The sequence below is a fragment of the Chanodichthys erythropterus genome, chromosome 21, assembly GCF_024489055.1.
Source record: "Chanodichthys erythropterus isolate Z2021 chromosome 21, ASM2448905v1, whole genome shotgun sequence".
NCBI classification, from domain to species: domain Eukaryota; kingdom Metazoa; phylum Chordata; class Actinopteri; order Cypriniformes; family Xenocyprididae; genus Chanodichthys; species Chanodichthys erythropterus.
This window is the reverse complement of record NC_090241.1, coordinates 4,640,140-4,661,683: the sequence shown is the minus strand read 5'-3', so window position 1 is coordinate 4,661,683 and position 21,544 is coordinate 4,640,140. Positions and strand designations below refer to the sequence as shown.

The following is a 21,544-nucleotide window of genomic DNA, read 5'->3' as shown; positions in this document are numbered from 1 at the left end:
AAAAGTAATGCAAAAGTAATGTAACATTACTTTTAATAAGAAGCAACGCAATATTGCAATAAGTTACTTTTAAAAGTGACTTTCCCCAACACTGAGTATAAGTAGTTATATAAAGGTGTATAAATGTTATATATTTATATTTAATACACATATGATATATGCTTGTCATTATACTACTTTCCACGTTTTACAACATTAAAGCAGAGGTGTAAAGTATTTGAGGTAATGTAATTAGTTACTGTACTTTATCTTTTTGGCTACTTTGTAATTGTATTGAGTATCAAAGATATTAGCAACTTTTACTCTCTACTTGACTACATTTTTGAACAAGTAAATGTACTTTTTACTCTACTACATTTATAATGAGTGTTGAAGTTACAAATTACATTTTTCATGGAACGTAACTTTTTCTGCAGCAGTTTTTTTCTGATATAAAGCAGCAATATCGCCATCTAAGGTACTATATCATGTGCATTTTGCCTTTATACTTGTCAGCACGGCTACTTTACGAGAATGTGAGTGCATTAGCAGATAGTTTCTGAATCACAGGTGTTTGATTTAGGAGATGAGTTCATGACTGTAGCCGGTGATGAGGCCGAAACCAGCAAATCCAGTGCTAGTAGATTTTGATCATTTAATTTTACTTATTTTATCCACTGTGTTGACAAGACCTTTTTGGTGGATATTGGTTTACAGCCTTTCTGAGCACTTGAGCTTAACTGAGACTTGAGCGTTTGTAAATGTTTAAGAGGCTGTTGTGTCGACCCTTATTTATTGCAATATTGAGGTGTTGAGTTTTATTTTGATTTTAGAAAATAAACGTAATTTCTCATCTCACAAATTGTTTCTTATTTTCACCAGCATGTCTCTCAGGTGTCGAGGACTTTTGCATCTTTTAACTTACATTCAGTAAAATACTTAAATACTGGTAAAATCAGATACTCTTAGACTTTTACTCAAGTTGTATTAGAATTGGTGACTTGTAACCTGTAATGGAGTCATTTTCACTGCACGGTATCTGTACTTTTACTCAAATATGGTTTTTAGGTATTCTTTACACCTCTGCATTTATAGTTTTGATGACTTTAAATACCACATATGGAAATCTAATTAATTTTTTAGGGACCAAAAAAAAAAAAAAAAAAACACACAAAACAATCCCACTTATCTCATAAGAAGACAAGCCTGTGATGTGTGGTACAACGCAGTCATGAAAACATTCATAATATCACAAAAAAGTTAACAGAATTATTGTTCATTAGCTGCAAGACATCTGAAAGAGAGCAGATTTTTGTGAGGCATCACAAAACCTCCATTTTATTGTAATAATTCAAGCGAATTACATTGTTTTAATGTACAACATACAAACAGACTGTGGAAAAGGTCCTTTGTAAAGAAATTCTTGAAAGAAAAGTGACCACGTTTTCTCACTCACCCATTCTCAAGTAAACAAGTGTATTAATAACATAAAAACCAAAAAAAAAAAAAAAAAAAAAAAAAAAAGGAAATTAAGGGTCTTATTTATTTTTTAAAATCAAGATATTGAAACCAAACATCATGTCCTTTTCAAGCAGCCCTACTGTATAAATGAGCGGATGAATGTTCAACACCAGTTTAAGAGCACGAATCTTCCAAGATCCTCTCTTTCCCCAAACCAGCTTCTAAGCATATTCATTTAAAGCACTCATGGTGGTCAACAGTTCACCGGACATTTTTTTTTTTACTTAATAAAGCTTTAGAGTGCTCACCAACCTGATGCAAAACAGAAAAGAAGGGAAAAGGAAAAAAAAAAAAAAAAATCATAAAAAGAATCCATACAGCTCCCATAAACTTGATTTATCTGCATATTATGAAAGCCTTGTGATAGGCTAGGGACAGTGGTTACGCTGCCAATCAGACGTTGGCTAAAGTCACTTCAAACAGGAGGAGACGGATCAAAAACATCAAGTGGGAGAAGACTGAGACGAACTGCTAAGCCACGCCTCCTTCCTCCCTGCCAACCGATTAAACCTCCTCCTCTTCCTCATCCTCCAAGTCACAGAAGTCGATGGACGGTCTGCTGTCCTCCACCTCATCTTCATCAGATTCTGCATATGAACCTGTGAGTCCAAACATAAACAAGCAGAAACATTAAAAACCTGAAAGGGAGGAGGATTTTTAGCACCAAGGCATTCAACAGCCAATTATGACTCACTATATGTTAGTAGAATAAATAAATGTAGTAAAATGCCATGCAAACAAATTTGCTTACACTTTAAACTACATCCATGTAAAATATACAATTTTGCACAATACATACCAGAACTAGAACCGACACTGGTTTTATAATCTATACTTACCAATGCATTTAAAAGAAGTTATGTAAAGCTGTATATAAATGAACTAACAAGCTTGAGGGGTTTTATTGTGCAGTACCAAAATAAACAGAAGTCATAACGTACTTTCAAGATTGTCCATGTGTTCATGTAGAGTTCTCGCCAAGTTGAAAAACTGAGCGAGAGAGGGGAGAACGTTTTGGTTTTCAAATCACAACATTGGCTTACATTGAACACTTTTACATAGTGTGGAGCTGCTGACGCATCACACGAGCCAAAGTACTGTACTGTACTTGGACATGAACTAACAGATAAGAAAATGAACAAAGTAATACAAGAAAGATGTGTAAGGCTTACCCCGGCATCATTGACTGCACCCAGGACATCAGAAAACCTCTGCTCACACAGGTGCAGGAGCACCACCAGGTACAGCCCACAGCTGATGAACTCATACTCCGACTGAGGAATCCAACACACCAGCAAAATTAGTCATATAGCAGATAGACGTGAACATTACTTGCTTAAAGTCTTTTAACTGAAGGCTCTGTAATAAGGAACGTGTTCAGAGTCTGATCAAAAGTGATGGGAATTTTTTGGCAAATTCTAGTTCTGATTCTAAGGGTGATGTAAACATGCTAGATGGACGTGTTTGACCACTGTGCTTGCATCTCACACAACACTGCGTTAAAGCTAAAAGTACTGTGGAGAGGAGAAAAAAAAAAAAAAAAAAGTGTGTGTGTGAGAATGGTCCCCAAAGGTCTGTTCACACTAAGAAAAGCGTTTGGTGTAAAAATTTGCTGCAATAAACATTTGTTAATATGCCTGTTGCACTGATGGCATGCAACTCTTCTTCAGGGCTTTTCACACTGCATTTAACCACAGGTTATCATCACTGAATCTCTGCCTCTAAAGGGTTAGCTCACCCAAAAATGAAAATTCTGTTATTAAATTACTCACCCTCATGTCATTCCAAACCTGCAAGACCTTCATTCATCTTCAGAACACAAATTAAGATATTTTTGATAAAATCTGTGAGCTTTCTGGCCTCCGATAGACTGCAACATTACTACTTTTAAGGCCCAGAATGGTAGTAAAGACAAGGTTAAAATAGTCAAAGTGTCTACAGTGGCTTAACCTTAACATGTTATGAAGTGACGAGAATACTATTTGTGCGCAAAAACAAAACAAAAATAGTGACTTTATTCAACAATTTCTTCATTACATTAAGGTTGAACTACTGTAGTCACATGGACTACTTTAACTGTCTTTACTACATTTCTGGACTTTGAATGTGGTAATTTTGTTGCTTTCTATGGGAGATAAAAAAAAACTCTCAGATTTAATAAAAAAAATATCTTAATTTGTGTTCCGAAGATGAATGAAGGTCTTGTGGGTGAGTAATTAATGACAAATTTCCTTTTTGGATGAACTAACCCTTTATATGTTATGAAGCAACGAGAATATTTTTGTGCGCAAAAAAAAAAAACAAACAAAAATGAGTTTATTCTACAATTATGCTGTTCACGTAGTGAACGGGTTAGTTCACCCAAAAATTTAAATTGTGTCAGTAATCGCCCTTCCGGGTTCTACGTCAGAACGCTGGCTCATAACTGACCAGCTCCTGTGTCAGCATCACATGCATGCGTCGTGCTGCTCACATATACAGTGTCAGCCGCCATTCTGACATAGAACCTGGAAGTGCTGCACTGTGTTTACTACATGAACAGAGTAGGAGACTGACAGAGAAGAGAAGTTGTTATTTTTTGCACACAAAAAGTATTCTAATCGCTTCATAACATTAAGGTTGAACCACTGTAGTCACAGACTATTTTAACAATGCATCTACTACCTTTCTGGGCCTTGAAAGTGGTAATAACATTGCAGTCCATCAAAGGCCAGATTTCCTAAAAAAAGTTTAATTTGTGTTCTGATGATGAACAAAGGTCTTACAGGTTTGGAACGACATAAGGGTGAGAAATTCATGACAGAATTAGAATTTTTGGGTGAACTAACCCTTTAACCCCCAGGTAAAGGAATGTTACCCACTTGTAATTTAGAACTGGGGTTAGCACCGCGTTTTAAGGGTTAGGACCACTGGGTGTTAAGCCCTCATTGCGGTGCCAATCATGTGCATTGTGAAACAATTTTGTATTATTTAGAACGTTACAATTAGATGCCCACAACCAATCACATGCCTCAGTCATGGAAACACTGTGCATTGTATAAAGTGTCGTTTCAGCGTTTGATATGAAAAAGATCCAATGGCAATGCAAAATCCATCAATTGGATTAAAGAAGTGACCGTTTCATTCATACCTTTATAGTCTGAAAAGTCCATTCAGAAAAACACTAGATAGTACAGTCTGCAAAGTGTAATTCGAGAAGGAGCACTGCTAGAGCCTTTATGTAAATGGGTCGCGTGCAGCATTAGTCCAATCATTGACACTGACACCGCAAATAAGGACGTTAACCCAGGGTTTAGAAATGTACAGTGTGAAATGACAGCCTATGAATATCCAGGACAAATTGTTAACACCGGGAAGTATGAGCAGTGTCAAAATTAATCAAATTCATGTTGGTGTGAACAGGCCTTAATTCCATGTAATAGTTCTTGTCCATCAGAAAATGCCAAAACTAACTTTGCAAATGCATTGGTAGATCACTCTTATGTGCATGCACAATATCACATAAGTATGTTTCTTATAAGTAGTAAGCTAAACAATGTGCTTGCATCTTGTTTTGATGCACTTACCCTTTCATGAGATCTGTAGAGCTCATTGATGTCAAAGTTCTCAATGTTTAGATGCAGTTTTTCCTTACAAAGTTCACAGGTAGTAATGGCATCCAAGTTAGAACCTGTGTATCAAAACAGATATGGGCTGAATACCAATATATTATATATATATATATATATATATATATAAAATTATATATTATATTATATTATATTACATTATATTATATAGCAGCCTCATTTCACATCTTATTAACAAATTAAGCTCTCAATGAGTTTTGAACCAGTTTATTTGTACATTTTCCAAAAGCAACATGGTAGAACCACAGTAATCTAGGCCTTCAAGTATATACTTACCATAAAATAATGCACTAAACATTCAGGACTGAACCATGGTACCACCACAGTATTTGTCTGTAAGGGCTAGAAACCACCTCAATCTTTTGAATGTTCTTCAAAAGTTTGAAAATATGGGCAGTAAATAAGTATGAAAATTACAAGACAGGAAGAATCTCATTTGTGTATTTGATCAGTCTGCTTTCACACTGTGTTATGCAGTAGTAGTCTTCCACAGGAAATGAACCCCAAATCCCCCTTGTCAGACTGAATTTGAAAGCAGTTCCTTTCTCAGTGCACATCAAACAAATGAAAATACACTATATAAACAGCTAGTTTATATCTGCCCTCAGGAAAAGACAACCATACCAGAGCTGATTTTGGAGCGGAGCCATTTCTTAATGCAGTCCTGGTGCACATACTGCAGGCTGCCGGTGCACTTGCAGGGCTCGATCAGAGGGTTGGAACTCGACTGATCCCCCATCTGACAGATTCGGCACAGATCACCCTCGTCCTCATCAGAATCCTCCAACAGAAGGCTAAAAGAAAGAAGGGGTGTGGTTACAATCAGCAAACTAAAACTTGCTAAAACTAAAACTCCTGCTACACCAAGTGTGCCCAATCCTGCAGAGTTTAGATCCAAGCCAATCATATATGATTCAAAGATTAGTGTTGAGATATTATATTAATGTTGAGATATATTATATTAGTTAGATTATATATTCATGCATGTTTAGTTTATGTACTGTAAACACTATCAAATTTGGTTAATTCTACCAATTTGTGTTATGGTTATGTAGATGCTACTTGCAAAGAGGATTTGTGAGAGTGATGGAAGCATCTATGCCTATTGATGAATTAATGTAGCAGTAGCTATAATTTATCACTTCTTTACAGTATAATTTATAGTATTTTCCTTTATTTTTTAAATTTAAAAAACCAAGTGTCCATCATTTTCTTGGTAAAGAAAAATTTATGTTAAATGAATAATATGTATTCCTTTATGACCATAATAGTAAAAGGTAAAGTATATTATATTTATAGTGGGGTATGTAAAATGTTAACCGGGCAAGTTCAAATCTGACTGGACCAGCAGAATATATGTATATATATTCAAAATTAAACACTAGAACATTTCATACCACTGTTTTTCAACTAACCCAATTTGGGGAAATCAGACTCCGATGTTGAATGACAAAAATTTATACACTACATGGATGAGTACATAGTGTGTAGTGCATCAGTTAGGACGCAACCTAAGACAACTGCCATGTCAGCCATCTTGAATTACTGAGTGCAACTAACGTACACAAAAGAATAAGGAGTTAAGTCAGTTATAAAGATAACTATAACAGCGTCCACACCATTGCACAATATCTTTGTCTATTCTAAGCGTGCTGCAGGTTTGTCACCTGCCACTTTAAATGTTCAAGCTCATTAAAGCGGAATGGATTCTGATTGGCTGTCATTGTTTTTAATCAATTATCAGCTGAAAAATATTCTGTAAGTGATTCCAACAATACAGTTCCTCTGTGCCTTTATCGTTACAGTTGTGGTGTGAACCCTGCTGTACTTTTATATTTACACTGCGTTCCAAATTATTATGCAAGTGACAAGAGATATCAGTAAGATTTCAGTACAATAAACATTCAGATTTTAGTTTTTCTAAGAAAATGTACATTTGTTTATTTACCCATGTCTTTTTAGATAACGGTTATCAATCTCAGACAAAATAATTTGCCAGATCTATAGAAACTCTACTTAGAGATTGTTCCACATTATTAAGCAAGTCACAGTTTTCAATCAATATGGAGAGGAAGAAAGATCTTTCTGAAGATGAAAAGCATGAAATGGTGCAATGTTGTGCAAAAGGCATGGAAACAACTAATATTGGAGTGGCTGAAATGCATCTTTATGCACAACTGCCAGCCTGCATGGAGAGCTTCTTGAGACTCCAGAGACACCAGCAGCTTCAAATACCTGTTTGCTGCTCAACACTGGCTTGTTTATAGCTGCACTTTCAATACAATTATTTTTTTTGACAGGAACTTTCATTAATAAGCCTTTATCTGACCAAGTTCTGCTGTGCTCTAAATCACTCACAGATCTTATGATAATTCGATAATCTCCATTCAGTTTTCACACAATATTAGTTGTTTTCATGCCTTTTGCACAACATTGTACCATTTCATGCTTTTCATCTTCAGAAAGATCTTTCTTCCTCCTCATATTGATTGAAAACTGTGACTTGCTTAATAATGTGGAACAACCTCTAAGTAGGGTTTCCATAGATCTGGCAAATTATTTTGTCTGAGATTATTTACCCATGTCTTTTTAGATAACGGTTATCAAACAAACGTACATTTTCTTAGAAAACTAAAATCTGAATGTTTATTGTACTGAAATCTTACTGATGCGTCACTTGCATAATAATTTGGAATGCAGTGTAGAATGATTTTTAGAACTATATCTTTATCGTTATTGTCCTTGGTGTGAACAGCTCTTTAAATGTGCATTCAGATTTCCAATTGTTCTGTGAATTTCCTCTGGTGAAAAACAGTTATTTCAATAGTAATCTACGCAATCTGTGTAGGGTGAAAGATTTGACCAACAGAAAGCGGCTTGGTTTGAAAGTGACTTCTGTAGGAGTTGCGCAGCATGCATCACTACGCTTTTGACTGGTAATTTTTTCTTGAAAAGTTTTGCAAATATGACCACGCATTTACAGTAATGTTTTTTTAAACTCACGCACACAGAACATTCTACAAAATAACTAGACATCATTAAGATTGCCCTCTGACCTCTCCTGAATCTTTCGGAGTCTCTCTGGGTCTCTGGAGGGGGCGGGCTTGTCTTTTGCCTGCTCCTCAGTTTGACTCCTCCCCTCTGCTCCTACTCCCACACCAATTATTACATTCTCAGGCATACGGAAGAGCGGGCTGGTCATCACCCTGCCAATGCCATGGCTCCGTCCCGCCAGACGGGCTCCGTCCTGCAGTATCGATGCAGAAAGACCCGAGGCCCCAGCAGAGGGTGCTGCTGTAGCGCCCTCTGAGGACTCATCTTCATCATCGTCATCATCTTCACAATGCGTGCCCTGGTCAGGAGTTTTGCGGCCATCACGGTCAGGGAATTGGGGTGAACGATGAGGGCCCATGCGGGCGCTTTCGTCACGCCCTTCCCTCCTGCGGCGAGAGAACAGTGGGGTGCAGCGGTTCCAGTTCAGCCAGGACAGACCTGCTTGAGGCCTGAGCGATTCCTGTTCCGGCTCTACATCAGCGCTCTCCTGGACGGGAGCGAGAGATGGTCCACGTCTGCGCAAGAACGAAAATGCCTGAACGGGATCCGAATTCCTCAGCTCCGCTTCCAAATTTTCTCTACTGACCGGAGGAGGGGCTTCAGATGGCAGGGCTTCATCTGGGCTTGAGTCAAATGACCTTGAATCAGAGGCAGAGCTGGCGGTGGAGTTTGACTCCTGACTGGAGCGTCGGGAGAAAAGTCGTGATAGCAGGCGCCTGGTTGTTCGCCTGCCATCTGAGTCGCCGCCATTCTGAGCAGGAGGTGGAGTGGGGGCGGGGCTAGATGAAGGTGGGCTGGAGTTACAGCCAGTAAGGGGTGTGTAAGGGGTGGAGCTCCAGGATGAGAGGTGGGATGGGTCCGACACAGAGGTGGAGGTTCTGGTGGAGCTAGAGCTGGAGCGGGGTGTATCGCGAGAGAACGGACCGGACTGGTAATCTGTGGTCGGCCTGTGGGAGCTGCGCTCCAGAGGAGAGGGGAGGTACTCGGTTGAGATACGGCGACTAGATGAACCGTTCTCTCTGTGGGATGAGTACTGGCTCTCTTTGGGTCGAGCACCTTGTGCATAGGTGGATGTAACACGCTCTGAACGGTCTAAAGCACAAAAAGAAATGTATAGTTATGATGGGCTACAAACTTACACCTTATACTAATGAGGGCGTAAGAAGAAATGGCAAGATATTCGAGATATTAAAAAATACAAAATCTGCAAAAAATATTTGCAAATAAAGCAGTTTCAATCCCGTATGTTCAAAAAAAAAAAAAAAAAAAAAAAAAGATACTGTCACCTGTGGTGCAAACTGGGGCAAAACGGAAATGGTCAGATGACCAGAGCAACATTTAAGATGCTTCGAAACTATATTATTCTTGCCTGAGCACAAGTCAGTTTTTTCAGGTTTTTTGTCTACTCACTGAACATAAAATATAAAATTAAAAAGTGATATCTAAAAAGCTAAAACAAGCATTTTGAAAATTTTATCTACATTTGAGGTTTTCAATCAGTATTTTTAGGCAATATCCAAAAACGTGTATAAAAATACATGGATGAAAACTCAGATGAGTTAAATTCATCCAATTATGCCTAGAAACAGTTAGAGAAAGAAAACCATAGAAAAAGGAGTGGACAGGGCCCCGTTTCAATAAGGAGGTTCAACCAACTCAGAGTTTCCCATCTCAGGGTAAGTCAACTCTGAGTTCAAGTTTCAACTCAGAGTTTTCTGTTTCAGAACAGCTGAATTGAGTTAGTTCAATCGAATCGGAGTAGGTTGACTCAGAGTTAAGCGTTTGCACCACGACTATAATAAGTCATCATCAATGGAGCTCCGATATTATGATTCACCATGGCAACATGACAAAAATGACGTCCACATACTTGAGTCAATGCAAGTTTAATTATCACTGTTATAATATCAAAGGTGAAAACTGGTAGAGTGGCAAGTCATTGAGCTAATATTCATTTTCATGGTATCCCACATGCAAAAAAAAGATGATAAATAATTTAATATTTTATTTTAATAATGTAATATGCATAATTTAACAGGATCCAATAATAAGCAATAATAAGTGTGACACTAGTGGGCGGGGCTACTGTAAATTCGCATTATGATTATTTTTAGAACTACACTGGCAGATATTGATAATTTAAGTAAAAAGCACTTAATTTAGATCCCCCACCCCCCAGGAAACACTACTAAATATCTTATAGCCTATCATTTTCTTATATAGAAATTCCATCTTGATTTAAGAATTTTTAGATACATGTACTTGAAATGGGCCAAAAAAAAAAAATAAATAAAAAAAATAAAATACTCAGTATGCAAAGCAATTTTGCAGCGTTAGTGAATGAATGAACTACTTAAACATCACTTGCACATTAAAAAGGGGAGGAGACCAAAGGAAACTGTGGGTTTACCAAAGAAAACCTAACCTGGTCGGGAGCAGGTTAACAGAGCAAGTTACCATGGAAACTGACTCCGAGTACAAGTTACCTCCCTTTCAGAAACAGGCTTGACTTACCCTACTTTCTCGGGTTTGACATACCTCCCATTCTGAAACAGAAAACCCAGAGTTTCCCTCATTTCAGGGTTAACATACTCAGAGTTTTCACCTTAACCTCCTTTCTGAAACGGGCCCCTGGAGTGGTAGTGGATGAATGTGTCTGTATTAAATGTAAGCAAGCACATACACAGTGAAGATGTCAGTCCACTAGGCCGGTAACTAGACTCCCCCAGTGAGGTCAGTCCTGAATCCCCCCTCTTCTCCAAATCCCTGCGGGCCCAAGGACCCTCTGATGGAGTGGACGAGGATGAGGAGGATGATCTAGACAAAGGACTAATGGTCGTTTTCCATGAAGAATCTAAACAAGATTAATGTGTTAATCCACCATATATCCATACATTGAACACTTAAAATTAACTATAGCTGCAGTATTTGGACACTTAAGCCACATTGTTTTTACTTTTTACGGTCACATACTTCCTAAAGTAGAGTAGGAGTTGGCAGGTTTAGATGTGGATGGGGATCTGGAATATCCTGCTCTATTTGTGTAAGAAAGTTTTGCTCTTTTAGACTCGCTGTCTTGGGATGTGCCAAGAAGTCCACAGTAGGTTCCCAGTCTTCTCTCAGAGTCTGTCTGAAATGCAAATGCACAAACACAGGCAGTCAGATGTCATAGATGTCAGGGTTTTTTGCTAAACGGCTTCCGAGATTCTTGGGCTGCGTTCAGGTTGCGTTAAATAAGATTTTTTGGTAAAGCTGTTTACAGAAATGTAATGCTCCATGACTTGTTCATTATAACAGCAACAAATTTCATATTTAATGCACATATTTTGCCACTTTATGAAACTAAAAGAACTTCGGACATCCAGTCTTATAGATATGCACAAGCATTAGACACTTTCTCATGGTTCAAAACTCCACAAACATTAAAATGCAGGAGGGAGACAAAAAAAAGAATGGAGAGAAAAAAAAAAAATTCATAAATGGAAAACAGCCATCTTAAACCCTTTTTAAATAAAAAATAAAAATAAAAAAAATGCTAATGCTATTAATAGTAAAAATACCTATTCTATAAAAACTGTCAGTTTATTTTAACTACATTTAGTTAGTGGGTTTATTAATAAATTGCAGTTATTATATATAAAAAAAAAAAAAGTAAATGTAAAATAGATAAAATATAATTACATATGTAGGTGTACATACATTACACCATCACTTTTACAATAATCTATAAACACAATATTTACAAGTCTGCCTCTTTCCCCACTGGTGGATTCTGTCCATGATCGATCACAGGAAGATGATGAACAGGAAGAAGAGGAAAGGGAGACAGGTGTAGAGAGCTTCCAGTTGGAGTGACGGCTTTCAGTTGAACTGTAACCTCTTGGCGAGCTCAGCAGACGGGAGCTCTGGAACACACAACACATGGGCGTCAGAACATAACCGTGACAGGAAGAGACTAAACAATTATTGACTCATTCAACTACTGTTTATTCTACATCAGAATGGGCCAAGATTCAGACTAAATCAGACAACCACAAAGCCTCTGCAAATAGTTTCCTTCCTAAAAGCATATGGGTGGTTTGCTGCTTTGTTATGATGAGAAATCCCCTGTGGCAAACTATATATGGATGAGCTGATGGTGGCCAACATTGTTTAATGTCCACTTCAACACTGGCTAATGCAGTGATGTAGCCAAGTTCTCAGAAGTGATCTTCAAAAAACACTCTGGAGAGTCAAAAACATCTCTGGGAGCTTCAGTAACTTTATCTAGCGAGACAGACCTTGACAGGTTGATGAGATGCACCAGGGCCAGGAATCTAGTGTGCACTATAAAAAGCCCAGTGAACCAAGGCAGTGTAACACGAAGATCTTTCCACAGCCCCAGCAGCATGAGGAAAATGAGATGCTAATAAAGCTAGCGCACCGATCTCCATAGTGCCTCTCTCATGCTTCTAGAACCTTCATGAAGGTTTACTGACTGAAAGGGTGGAGAAAACAAAGTAAAGAGAGAGTAAGAGACAGTGGGAGAAAGAGTCACAGTCCCTTTGGTTAATATTTTGCTATATAGTGTGTGAAGCAATTACCTAATTTTCATAAACACTACAAATAACAGTATCTGACACTCTGAAATGTATCAACAGCAGTTTTATCAATCAATTCTCAACTTTTGGAACACTTTTGGAACACTTTTGGAACACTTTTGGAACACTTTTGGAACACTTTTGGAACACTTTTGGAACACTTTTGGAACACTTTTGGAACACTTTTGGAACACTTTTGGAACACTTTTGGAACACTTTTGGAACACTTTTGGAACACTTGTATCCATTTACAAGTATTAGATTAAATTTAAGTTTTTTTTTTATTTTATTTTTATACATCTAGTTATGTTAAGGCTTAGATCCCCCGAAACTCTGAATGTATGGAACTTTGAGACCATTTTTCTTACCGTAGCAAAAATGCAATGCAGGGCATTATGGGTCAAACTTTTCTCTATTGTTCTCACACAATGGATCATAATCAATAAATTGTATATTATATTAATTGTATATATTATATTATATTATATTAATTGTATATTATATTATATATATTTTTTCAAATATATTTGTGTGACAAACTAATTGTTAATATAAAATGTTGACATACTACACCAAACGAACGTGGTGAAATTTTGCAACCCTACTGCCCAGTGTTGAATTTTGCAGCGTTTTTCCAAATTATATGTACATTTGGCCTAAAAACAAAAAAACGAATTATTTACAAAAGACACGTTTAGGAGTAAAATAATAAATAAAAAACCCATCATGAATAACATTGTTTGGATCACTGAGGGATAATCAACATATGGAACATAATATTGCCCCATAAACTTTCATTCAATCTAAAAGGAAGAGTCAAAGTTATTTTCTCTGGCAATCAAGATCACAGATGCTGTCAAGAGAACTACAAAACCTGTATTGAACCTGAAACACACCTTTAACTACACTGGGTGATGCAGGAATAAAATATAGATTTGTGGGAGACTGGATCAGCAGGAGGGGCTGATGTAAGTGATCTAGAGAAAGAGACTTAAGCTACACTACCTGTGGGAGTGAACAAATATTTTGGAAATGAATGTGTCACTGTAATACCTGATAGTCTGAGTCTAGCTTGACAGAAGAGTCCCTGCTATAGCGATCCCTTCCCAAAACGCTCCCTCTGCCATAGAGCCGGCTCGCGCTGAGCGCCGAAGATGAGGAGGACAGGGAGGAGGGCGATGACAGCGAGGAAGAGCTGGAGACAGCAAACGGAAACCGACGAGACTTCGAATCCATCTCTGAACTGTATCCTGAGAGACAGAGTGAGACAAAACGTTACAGCCGCATACCCATGACAGCAGTCACCACTAAATTCCATTTAAAAATTCCATTGTAAAGAGATGATTCAGACATGTCTTTTGTCATGTACTTTCATTACCTGTCAAGCATTACAAGTTGCCTCCAGCAGTATGATGGTTTTAGAGATATAGTTCACACAAAAATAAGAAAATCTGTCATGTACTCAACATGGTAAAGCTCTAAACTTGTATGACTTACTTTCTTGACTGTTTCAGACTCAATTACATGGTAAAGAACAATAAGCAAATTGGTAAAGTGTGTCCAAAACCCATTAGACTTAGTTCATCTTTGGAACAAAGATATTTTTAATAGGGACGCACCGATAGGAGTTTTTTTTTTTTTTTTTTGGCCGATGAGATACCGATTTTAACAAATAACTGTTGACCAATTCTGATACTGACATTTGCTCTCTTGTTTGAACTTCTGGCATTAAAATAGATTACGGTTTTGATCAGGTTTTAAATTCTGCCATTATTTACTCATCCTTGTGTCGTTCCTACCCTGTAAGACTTTTGATCATCTTCAGAACACAAATGAAGTTTTTTTTTAATGAAACCCAAGCCAGTTCTGTACTCTTTTTACAGCTACCACTTTTATGCTTCAAAAAGTTCATAAAGAGATCGTAAAACCAATCCATATGAATTGAGTGGTTTAGTCCAAATTTCCTGGAAACATGATTGCTTTGATCAGCGAACATAAACAGAAGCTCAACTGAACCTGCTTTAACAAACCGCGTAACACACGAGAATGAACTTCATTGGTTCTCGCACATCAAGCAAGCATGACCTTCCGTATATAATAACTGACGTGTACGTTGATGAATGTTTATGTGAAGAAAAGTAAATCTTAACTAAATCTGTTCATCATATAAAGCGATCGTGTGTCTTCAAAAACTTTGGACTAATCCGCTCGATTCATTTGGATTAGTTTTAAGATCTCTTTATGAACTTTTTGAAGCTTCAAAGTGGTAGTTGATTAGCGGTCTATGGAGGGACAAAAATCTCTCATTTTATTAAAAATATTTTCGTGTTCCAAATATTGAATGAAAGTCGACATGAGGGTGATTAAAGGATGACAGAATTTTCATTTTGGGTGAATTATCCCTTTAAGGTATACTAGCAAGTTTCTTGCTGCATCATGAAAAAAAAATATATATATATTGAACATGGCTTGGATCCATTTAACATTCAACAGGCCAACACAATACAGAACATAGATACATATGAAATGAACAGTGCTTTTCAGCTAGGTCTAACAATAGTTCAGGTAAAGAAATAAAAGTAATCAAAATTATATTATATAAAATACTTATATATATATATATATATATATAACCTGGCAACCCTGTTTAAGTAATAACCAACTGTTTAAAAGGACACTTGCCAAGACTTGTGTGAATTAGTAGCAGCAAAAAGAACTTCATTCATTATTTCTGGGAGCAAGCTTTGTGTGCGCACAAATCTTCTCACACAGCGAGAAGAATTATGTTCGCTTTCACATCTTGCACTTGAATATTTAAATTCGCAAGGCTTAAAAGGATAAACTTTCATGAAGATGCAGCATTGGCCTGGTCAGGGCAGTGACAGTTCAGTCAACTGTCCCAAGTGTCATTCACGCCGGCCCCGGGCAGTCCTTATTGTTGAGCCCTGCTGTATTTTGTACAGATTTCATCTTGTTTTGGCAAGTATTTAATTATTTTACCCAGAAAAAATGTTGGATTATGCAACAGACATTATACAACTCCGTGCCTTCACGCAGTTATTTTTAATACTCTTTCATTACTCCCCACCCCCCCAAACCCATTTAATCCATTCATTGAAAGTCCATACAAGCAAAATTTGCAGGTTTCAAAGAGTAATATATAATATATATATATATATATAAATAAAACACATTAATTGCATATACAGAATCAGTGCACATTCATAGAGGACTAGAGCACATCAAAAATGGCAAATGTGAGCTCAAACATGTTTGACACGTGAGGACCAATGAGGTTTGTTTTCAAGAGTCAAATATAGTTGAGCTTCTGTTTACCATATTTGATGTCATCTACATAGGTGCACTGATCAAAGAGCAATTGCATTTAATGCAAATTCTGATTATTGATTTTTATATTATATATAGGTTTGGAACGACATGAGGGTGCGTCAATGACAGAACTTTAATTTTTAGGTGAAGAAAAAAAATGTTTATCCTTTCATGTGTCGTCAGTCACATGGGTTTATAACATCATGAGGGGGGAGTAAATTTAGTACTTGAGGGTTTATTTCTTTCTAAAGTCATTAAGTATGAGTGAAAATAGCAAAAATGTGAACCTGATGAATGTTTTTACTGCCATCAAGTGTAGAGAAGCTGAACTGTACAAAAACACATTGGTAATAACCAGTTTACTGGCTCAGATTGCAATCACACATACCTGATATTACCAATAATCAATAAGCCTGGGGAGAAAAGCCACTGGCACTGTTTTCTTCCTTAAATACACAGGTAGTATGGACCACATCTACCAGTCATTTTAGATCATAACACACTTTCACCCCCTCTGTAAACCTCCGTCTTCCTACTGCACCCTTCATCAAGCCATCTATAAATACCCTCCTCTCTACTGTAGAGTATCAAAATAGCACCTTCATGCAATGAAAGCTCTCTGCTGTATGTCAAGCTTTTTCCAAATCACATTTGCCAAGTGAGAACACAGCTAAACTTAACCTGAAGGCAAGGCACGAAAGCACTGCTTCAGTCAGGTGTCAGGCAGAAAAAGAGCAAGTGAGACAGGGAATGTTGCAGGCCGAAGCGTGATCTTGAAACGTATACCGATTTAGATCCAGAATGTTATTGAGAACATACACAGTGGGCCTCAAAGTATTTGGACACTTATTGTATGAATTTTGTTGCACAAAGCCATTCAGTTTGATATGATGCATTTATTGCATCATTTAAAAATGTCCTCTGAATGTCTGTGCTGCGCTCTTGCAACAAAAGGGACAAAACAAGAACTTTAATCTGCACTAAATTCCAAGTATTGACAGCTTGGTTCAAGAAACATACTGAAATTTGCTGTGGTCTTCTTAATTTACTTTCATTGTGCAGAAATGAGAAGTTCAGACGGTCTGGTTAACTTCTCCTTTTGTGTTTGAACTTAATATGCCTATTTAACTTTTTTAACATTTACTTTTGGGGTACATTTTCATAGATTAAGATGGCTTTTGCATATGTGAAGTTGTGATAGTGTTAAAAGTGAATAAAAAGAACAAGAAAAACATTAACATGAGGGCGTGTATGTAACAGAAGGCACCACTAAAGTTAAACACCCGTGTGAAACCCTGTGGCTTTGTTTGCCGATTATGCAACCGGTGCAGGAACATTTTGTTAAACTAAACCAGGCTTGTACACTCAACAAAATCACACTAAACAGTGCACATAATACAATTAGGAGACATTTAAATCACTGCCTACATGCATTTCTTTCTTTGAGATTCCTAAATGTAGTTTAGTATCACTTGTATGCTTTTTCCTGTTTTCATGGCTGTGCATCAGTTTGTACTTCAAATATTTTAAGTTTCAACTAATGCAAATTTGACTCATGAATGATATTTTAGCTCAAAATGGTGGTTTATAACATTGACCTCTCAAAATGTCTTTCTGGCCTCCAAGTCCAGTTTAGTGCTCTTATCTGAACTTGACAGCACAAACAGCATGATTATGATTGTAAACCACAGCTGATGCATATCAAACTGTTGAGATGTCAGTGATTTACATTAGCTCAGCACAGCTCTCGGGTTACATGCATACAAAAAAAACAAATGGCTCAGAGGAGGTAAACACGGAGTATTTATCCTGTACAAAAGCTTTTGCTCCAATAAAGCAGACTGATTTAACCCAGCGCGTTTAAAAAAGGACATGTTCGTGACATGCACCGCTGACCCGTTAAACTAGACGCTAGTTGCATGTGATCCCAGGAGTCAGTCGCATTAATAAACCAGCACTCTGCCAATGTCTAGGCCTTGTTTTTGTTTGCCAGAACACTTCAAAAATACAACAAGAATAAAGCTCGTTGAGTAAACGAATGCAATTAATCCGCAAACGTTTATATTACCACTTACCAATCACGACCCGTTAAAGTGTACTAAATCTCATCGTGTAAAAATGCTCCGATTGGCATCACTTCCGTATGAACTCACCTCTGATTTTCCGTCTCTCTGCCTTTAATATTAATGGCGTCCGTGTGTTGATATAGGGAGGGTCACGTGGTTTAAAGTGTAAGCGGACACCCGCAGGAAACGCGTAACGTCGCTCACTGAGGCTGATTGACAGCCGCTTTAGCCAGTTAATGGCAGCGTATCGAAATAAGCCCCGCCCTCTTTCCCCCTTCACAGACTGAAATGACCATAGACTGGTAATGAGTCATAAGTATCGTAAACGTTTTTTATATTTTAATTTTTTTTAAATAATGTAAATTTATGACACAATACATTGTATTGCACTACCTCTGTATCAAATTACAAAATACTAGCTAACGCTTTTTTCCCTCCCTTTTTTTGAAAGTTTATATATTACATACAAACCTAATTCCAAAAAAGTTGGGACACTGTACAAATTGTGAATAAAAACAGAATGCAATGATGTGGAAGTTTTAAATTTCAATATTTTATTCAGAATACAACATAGATGACATATCAAATGTTTAAACTGAGAAAATGTATCATTTTAAGGGAAAAATATGTTGATATTAAATTTCATGGCATCAACACATCTCAAAAAAGTTGGGACAAGGCCATGTTTACCACTGTGTGGCATCCCCTCTTCTTTTTATAACAGTCTGCAAACGTCTGGGCACTGAGGAGACAAGTTGCTCAAGTTTAGGAATAGGAATGTTGTCCCATTCTTGTCTAATACAGGCTTCTAGTTGCTCAACTGTCTTAGGTCTTCTTTGTCGCATCTTCCTCTTTATGATGCGCCAAATGTTTTCTATGGGTGAAAGATCTGGACTGCAGACTGGCCATTTCAGTACCCAGATCCTCCTTCTACGCAGTCATGATGTTGTATTTGATGCAGTATGTGGTCTGGCATTGTCATGTTGGAAAATGCAAGGTCTTCCCTGAAAGAGACGACGTCTGGATGGGAGCATATGTTGTTTTAGAACTTGGATATACCTTATAGCATTGATGGTGCCTTTCCAGATGTGTAAGCTGCCCATGCCACAAGCACTCATGCAACCCCATACCATCAGAGATGCAGGCTTCTGAACTGAGCGCTGATAACAACTTGGGTTGTCTTTGTCCTCTTTAGTCTGGATGACATGGCGTCCCAGTTTTCCAAAAAGAACTTCAAATTTTGATTCGTCTGACTACAGAACAGTTTTCCACTTTGCCAGAGTCCGTTTTAAATGAGCCTTGGCCCAGAGAAAACGCCTGCGCTTCTGGATCATGTTTAGGCTTCTTTTTTGACCTACAGAGTTTTAGCCGGCAACGGCGAATGGCACGGTGGATTGTGTTCACCGACAATGTTTTCTGGAAGTATTCCTGAGCCCATGTTGTGATTTCCATTACAGTAGCATTCCTGTATGTGATGCAGTGCCGTCTAAGGGCCCGAAGATCACGGGTATCCAGTATGGTTTTCCGGCCTTGACCCTTACGCACAGCGATTGTTCCAGATTCTTTGAATCTTTGGATGATATTATGCACTGTAGATGATGATAACTTCAAACTCTTTGCAATTTTTCTCTGAGAAACTCCTTTATGATATTGCTCCTCTATTTTTCGCCGCAGCATTAGGGGAATTGGTGATCCTCTGCCCATCTTGACTTCTGAGAGACACGCCTTCTCCTTCTTCTCCTTCGTTGGAGTTTTACGGCAGTTGGCATCCATAGTGTTGCATTACTGCCATCTGCTGTCTCACTTTAACTCACTATGTTAATTAAATTCGTTCTTCCAGTCCAGTCCTCCTTAGAACTCCTTAGTTGACTCTTGAATTCTTGCCTTTCTTGCATATATTTCTTGCATGATATAAGTATGTGCTCAATTGATTCCTCCTCCTGACATTCATCACATAGTCCTGTCGGGTGTTTCCCTATAACATGAAGAGTTTTATTAAGCATGCAATGTCCAATCCTCAGCCTATTTATTATGACTTGTTCCTTCCTTTTATTTCCCCTCTTACTTTCCATACCTACCCTATTTTGTATCATGTACAGGTGTCTCCCTTTAGTTTCATTGTCCCACTGCAGCTGCCATTTTTGCATGATCTTTTTCCATGCTAAACTCTTCCCTTCTGATTTTGATCATTTAATTTTGACATCAACATGCTCTTTTGTTGTTGCTTCTTTTGCCAGTCCGTCTACTTTCTCATGTCCACATGTATGTACATTTTTTCCTCCGCCTGCTTATTCTTTAGTTAGTAAATAAAATCTCATAAAGTAATGATGATTTGATGATTTCTAGCTACACCAGACTTTATGCTCATAAGGGCAGATATAGAATCACTACATATTTGTTTGATCCATTCTAATGCTATTAATATAGCATATAACTCAACTGTGTACACACTTAAATTATCCAATGTTCTTTTGTTTACTCCCACATGATGTCTAGGAGGAATATACACAGCAGATCCCATTGCCTCGGTTTGTAAATCCACACCACATTCTTTATCATATATGTCCATTTCTTTTGCTATTAAATCTCCTTTTTCCTCCTCTCCTTCTCCCAACTATTTTGTAGCACCTTTTTCGTTAGATGATTTTCCCCATGCCCTCTTAAATTAATCAATAATTGGCTACCAGTTGAAATTTCCTTCGTAGCCATAGAGGCATTTCATCTGCTTCAGCCTGAAGTGCACACACTGGGGAAGTTCTGATTGCCCCTAAACATATTCTTAACGCTCTTGCCTGCACAACTTCTAATTCGGCTAACACAGATTTTGCTGCTGACCCATACACAGTACAACCATAATCTTATTTTGACCTTATTAGTGCAATATAAATATATTTCAGAGCTGAAATTTTTTGCATCTATACACAATGTACCTTATATGTTCCCTCCATGTTAGTTTTGTGTCAAAATATACTCCCGGGAATCTAAGACACTCTTCTTTCTCTAAAGTGTTTCCATACATTTTCACCTGGCATTCTTTTTATTTGTAAAGATCATTACTTTTGTTTTTTCCACTGAGAACTTAAATCCCCATTTTGTTCCCCACTCTTCAACTTGATTAATTCCCTTTTGTAATTTCTTATTAATAAAATCTTCATTTCTTCCTCTCTTCCATATAGCTCCATCATCCGCAAATAGGGATCTCCCCATATCCATCGGAAGCTCTGGGTATATATCATTAATCATGATGGAAAATAAAATTGGGCTGATTATTTCAACTATTATACTTTATTCAGACTTTTGTCTACCTGTATACTTGTGTAATTGGGATATATTGTCTTTTTTCCTGTTAGTTTTGTATAATGTAGTTCAATTAATAATTAAAAAA

General features: G+C 37.5%; 1 protein-coding gene across 5 annotated transcripts in view; it reads right to left on the bottom strand.

Annotated features, from left to right (window-relative positions):
• Positions 1–1,315: 1,315 nt before the first annotated feature.
• The window catches only part of marchf7 (membrane-associated ring finger (C3HC4) 7), a 70,042-nt gene continuing 49,813 nt past the window's right edge, over positions 1,316–21,544 (bottom strand). For 3 of the 5 annotated variants that reach the window (XM_067374561.1, XM_067374563.1, XM_067374564.1), the window contains 10 exons: positions 13,817–14,013; positions 11,927–12,088; positions 11,157–11,313; positions 10,867–11,037; positions 8,186–9,275; positions 5,754–5,923; positions 5,067–5,170; positions 2,673–2,774; positions 2,442–2,490; positions 1,316–2,099 (listed from right to left, as the gene is read on the bottom strand). In XM_067374561.1, coding sequence (XP_067230662.1) covers positions 2,005–2,099; positions 2,442–2,490; positions 2,673–2,774; positions 5,067–5,170; positions 5,754–5,923; positions 8,186–9,275; positions 10,867–11,037; positions 11,157–11,313; positions 11,927–12,088; positions 13,817–13,999 — 2,283 coding nt within the window. In that variant the 5' untranslated portion in view covers positions 14,000–14,013 and the 3' untranslated portion in view covers positions 1,316–2,004. Of the gene's footprint in view, positions 2,100–2,441; positions 2,491–2,672; positions 2,775–5,066; positions 5,171–5,753; positions 5,924–8,185; positions 9,276–10,866; positions 11,038–11,156; positions 11,314–11,926; positions 12,089–13,816; positions 14,014–18,168; positions 18,307–21,544 lie in introns of those variants that run through there. The other 2 variants (XM_067374560.1, XM_067374562.1) reach the window with 2 other exon arrangements.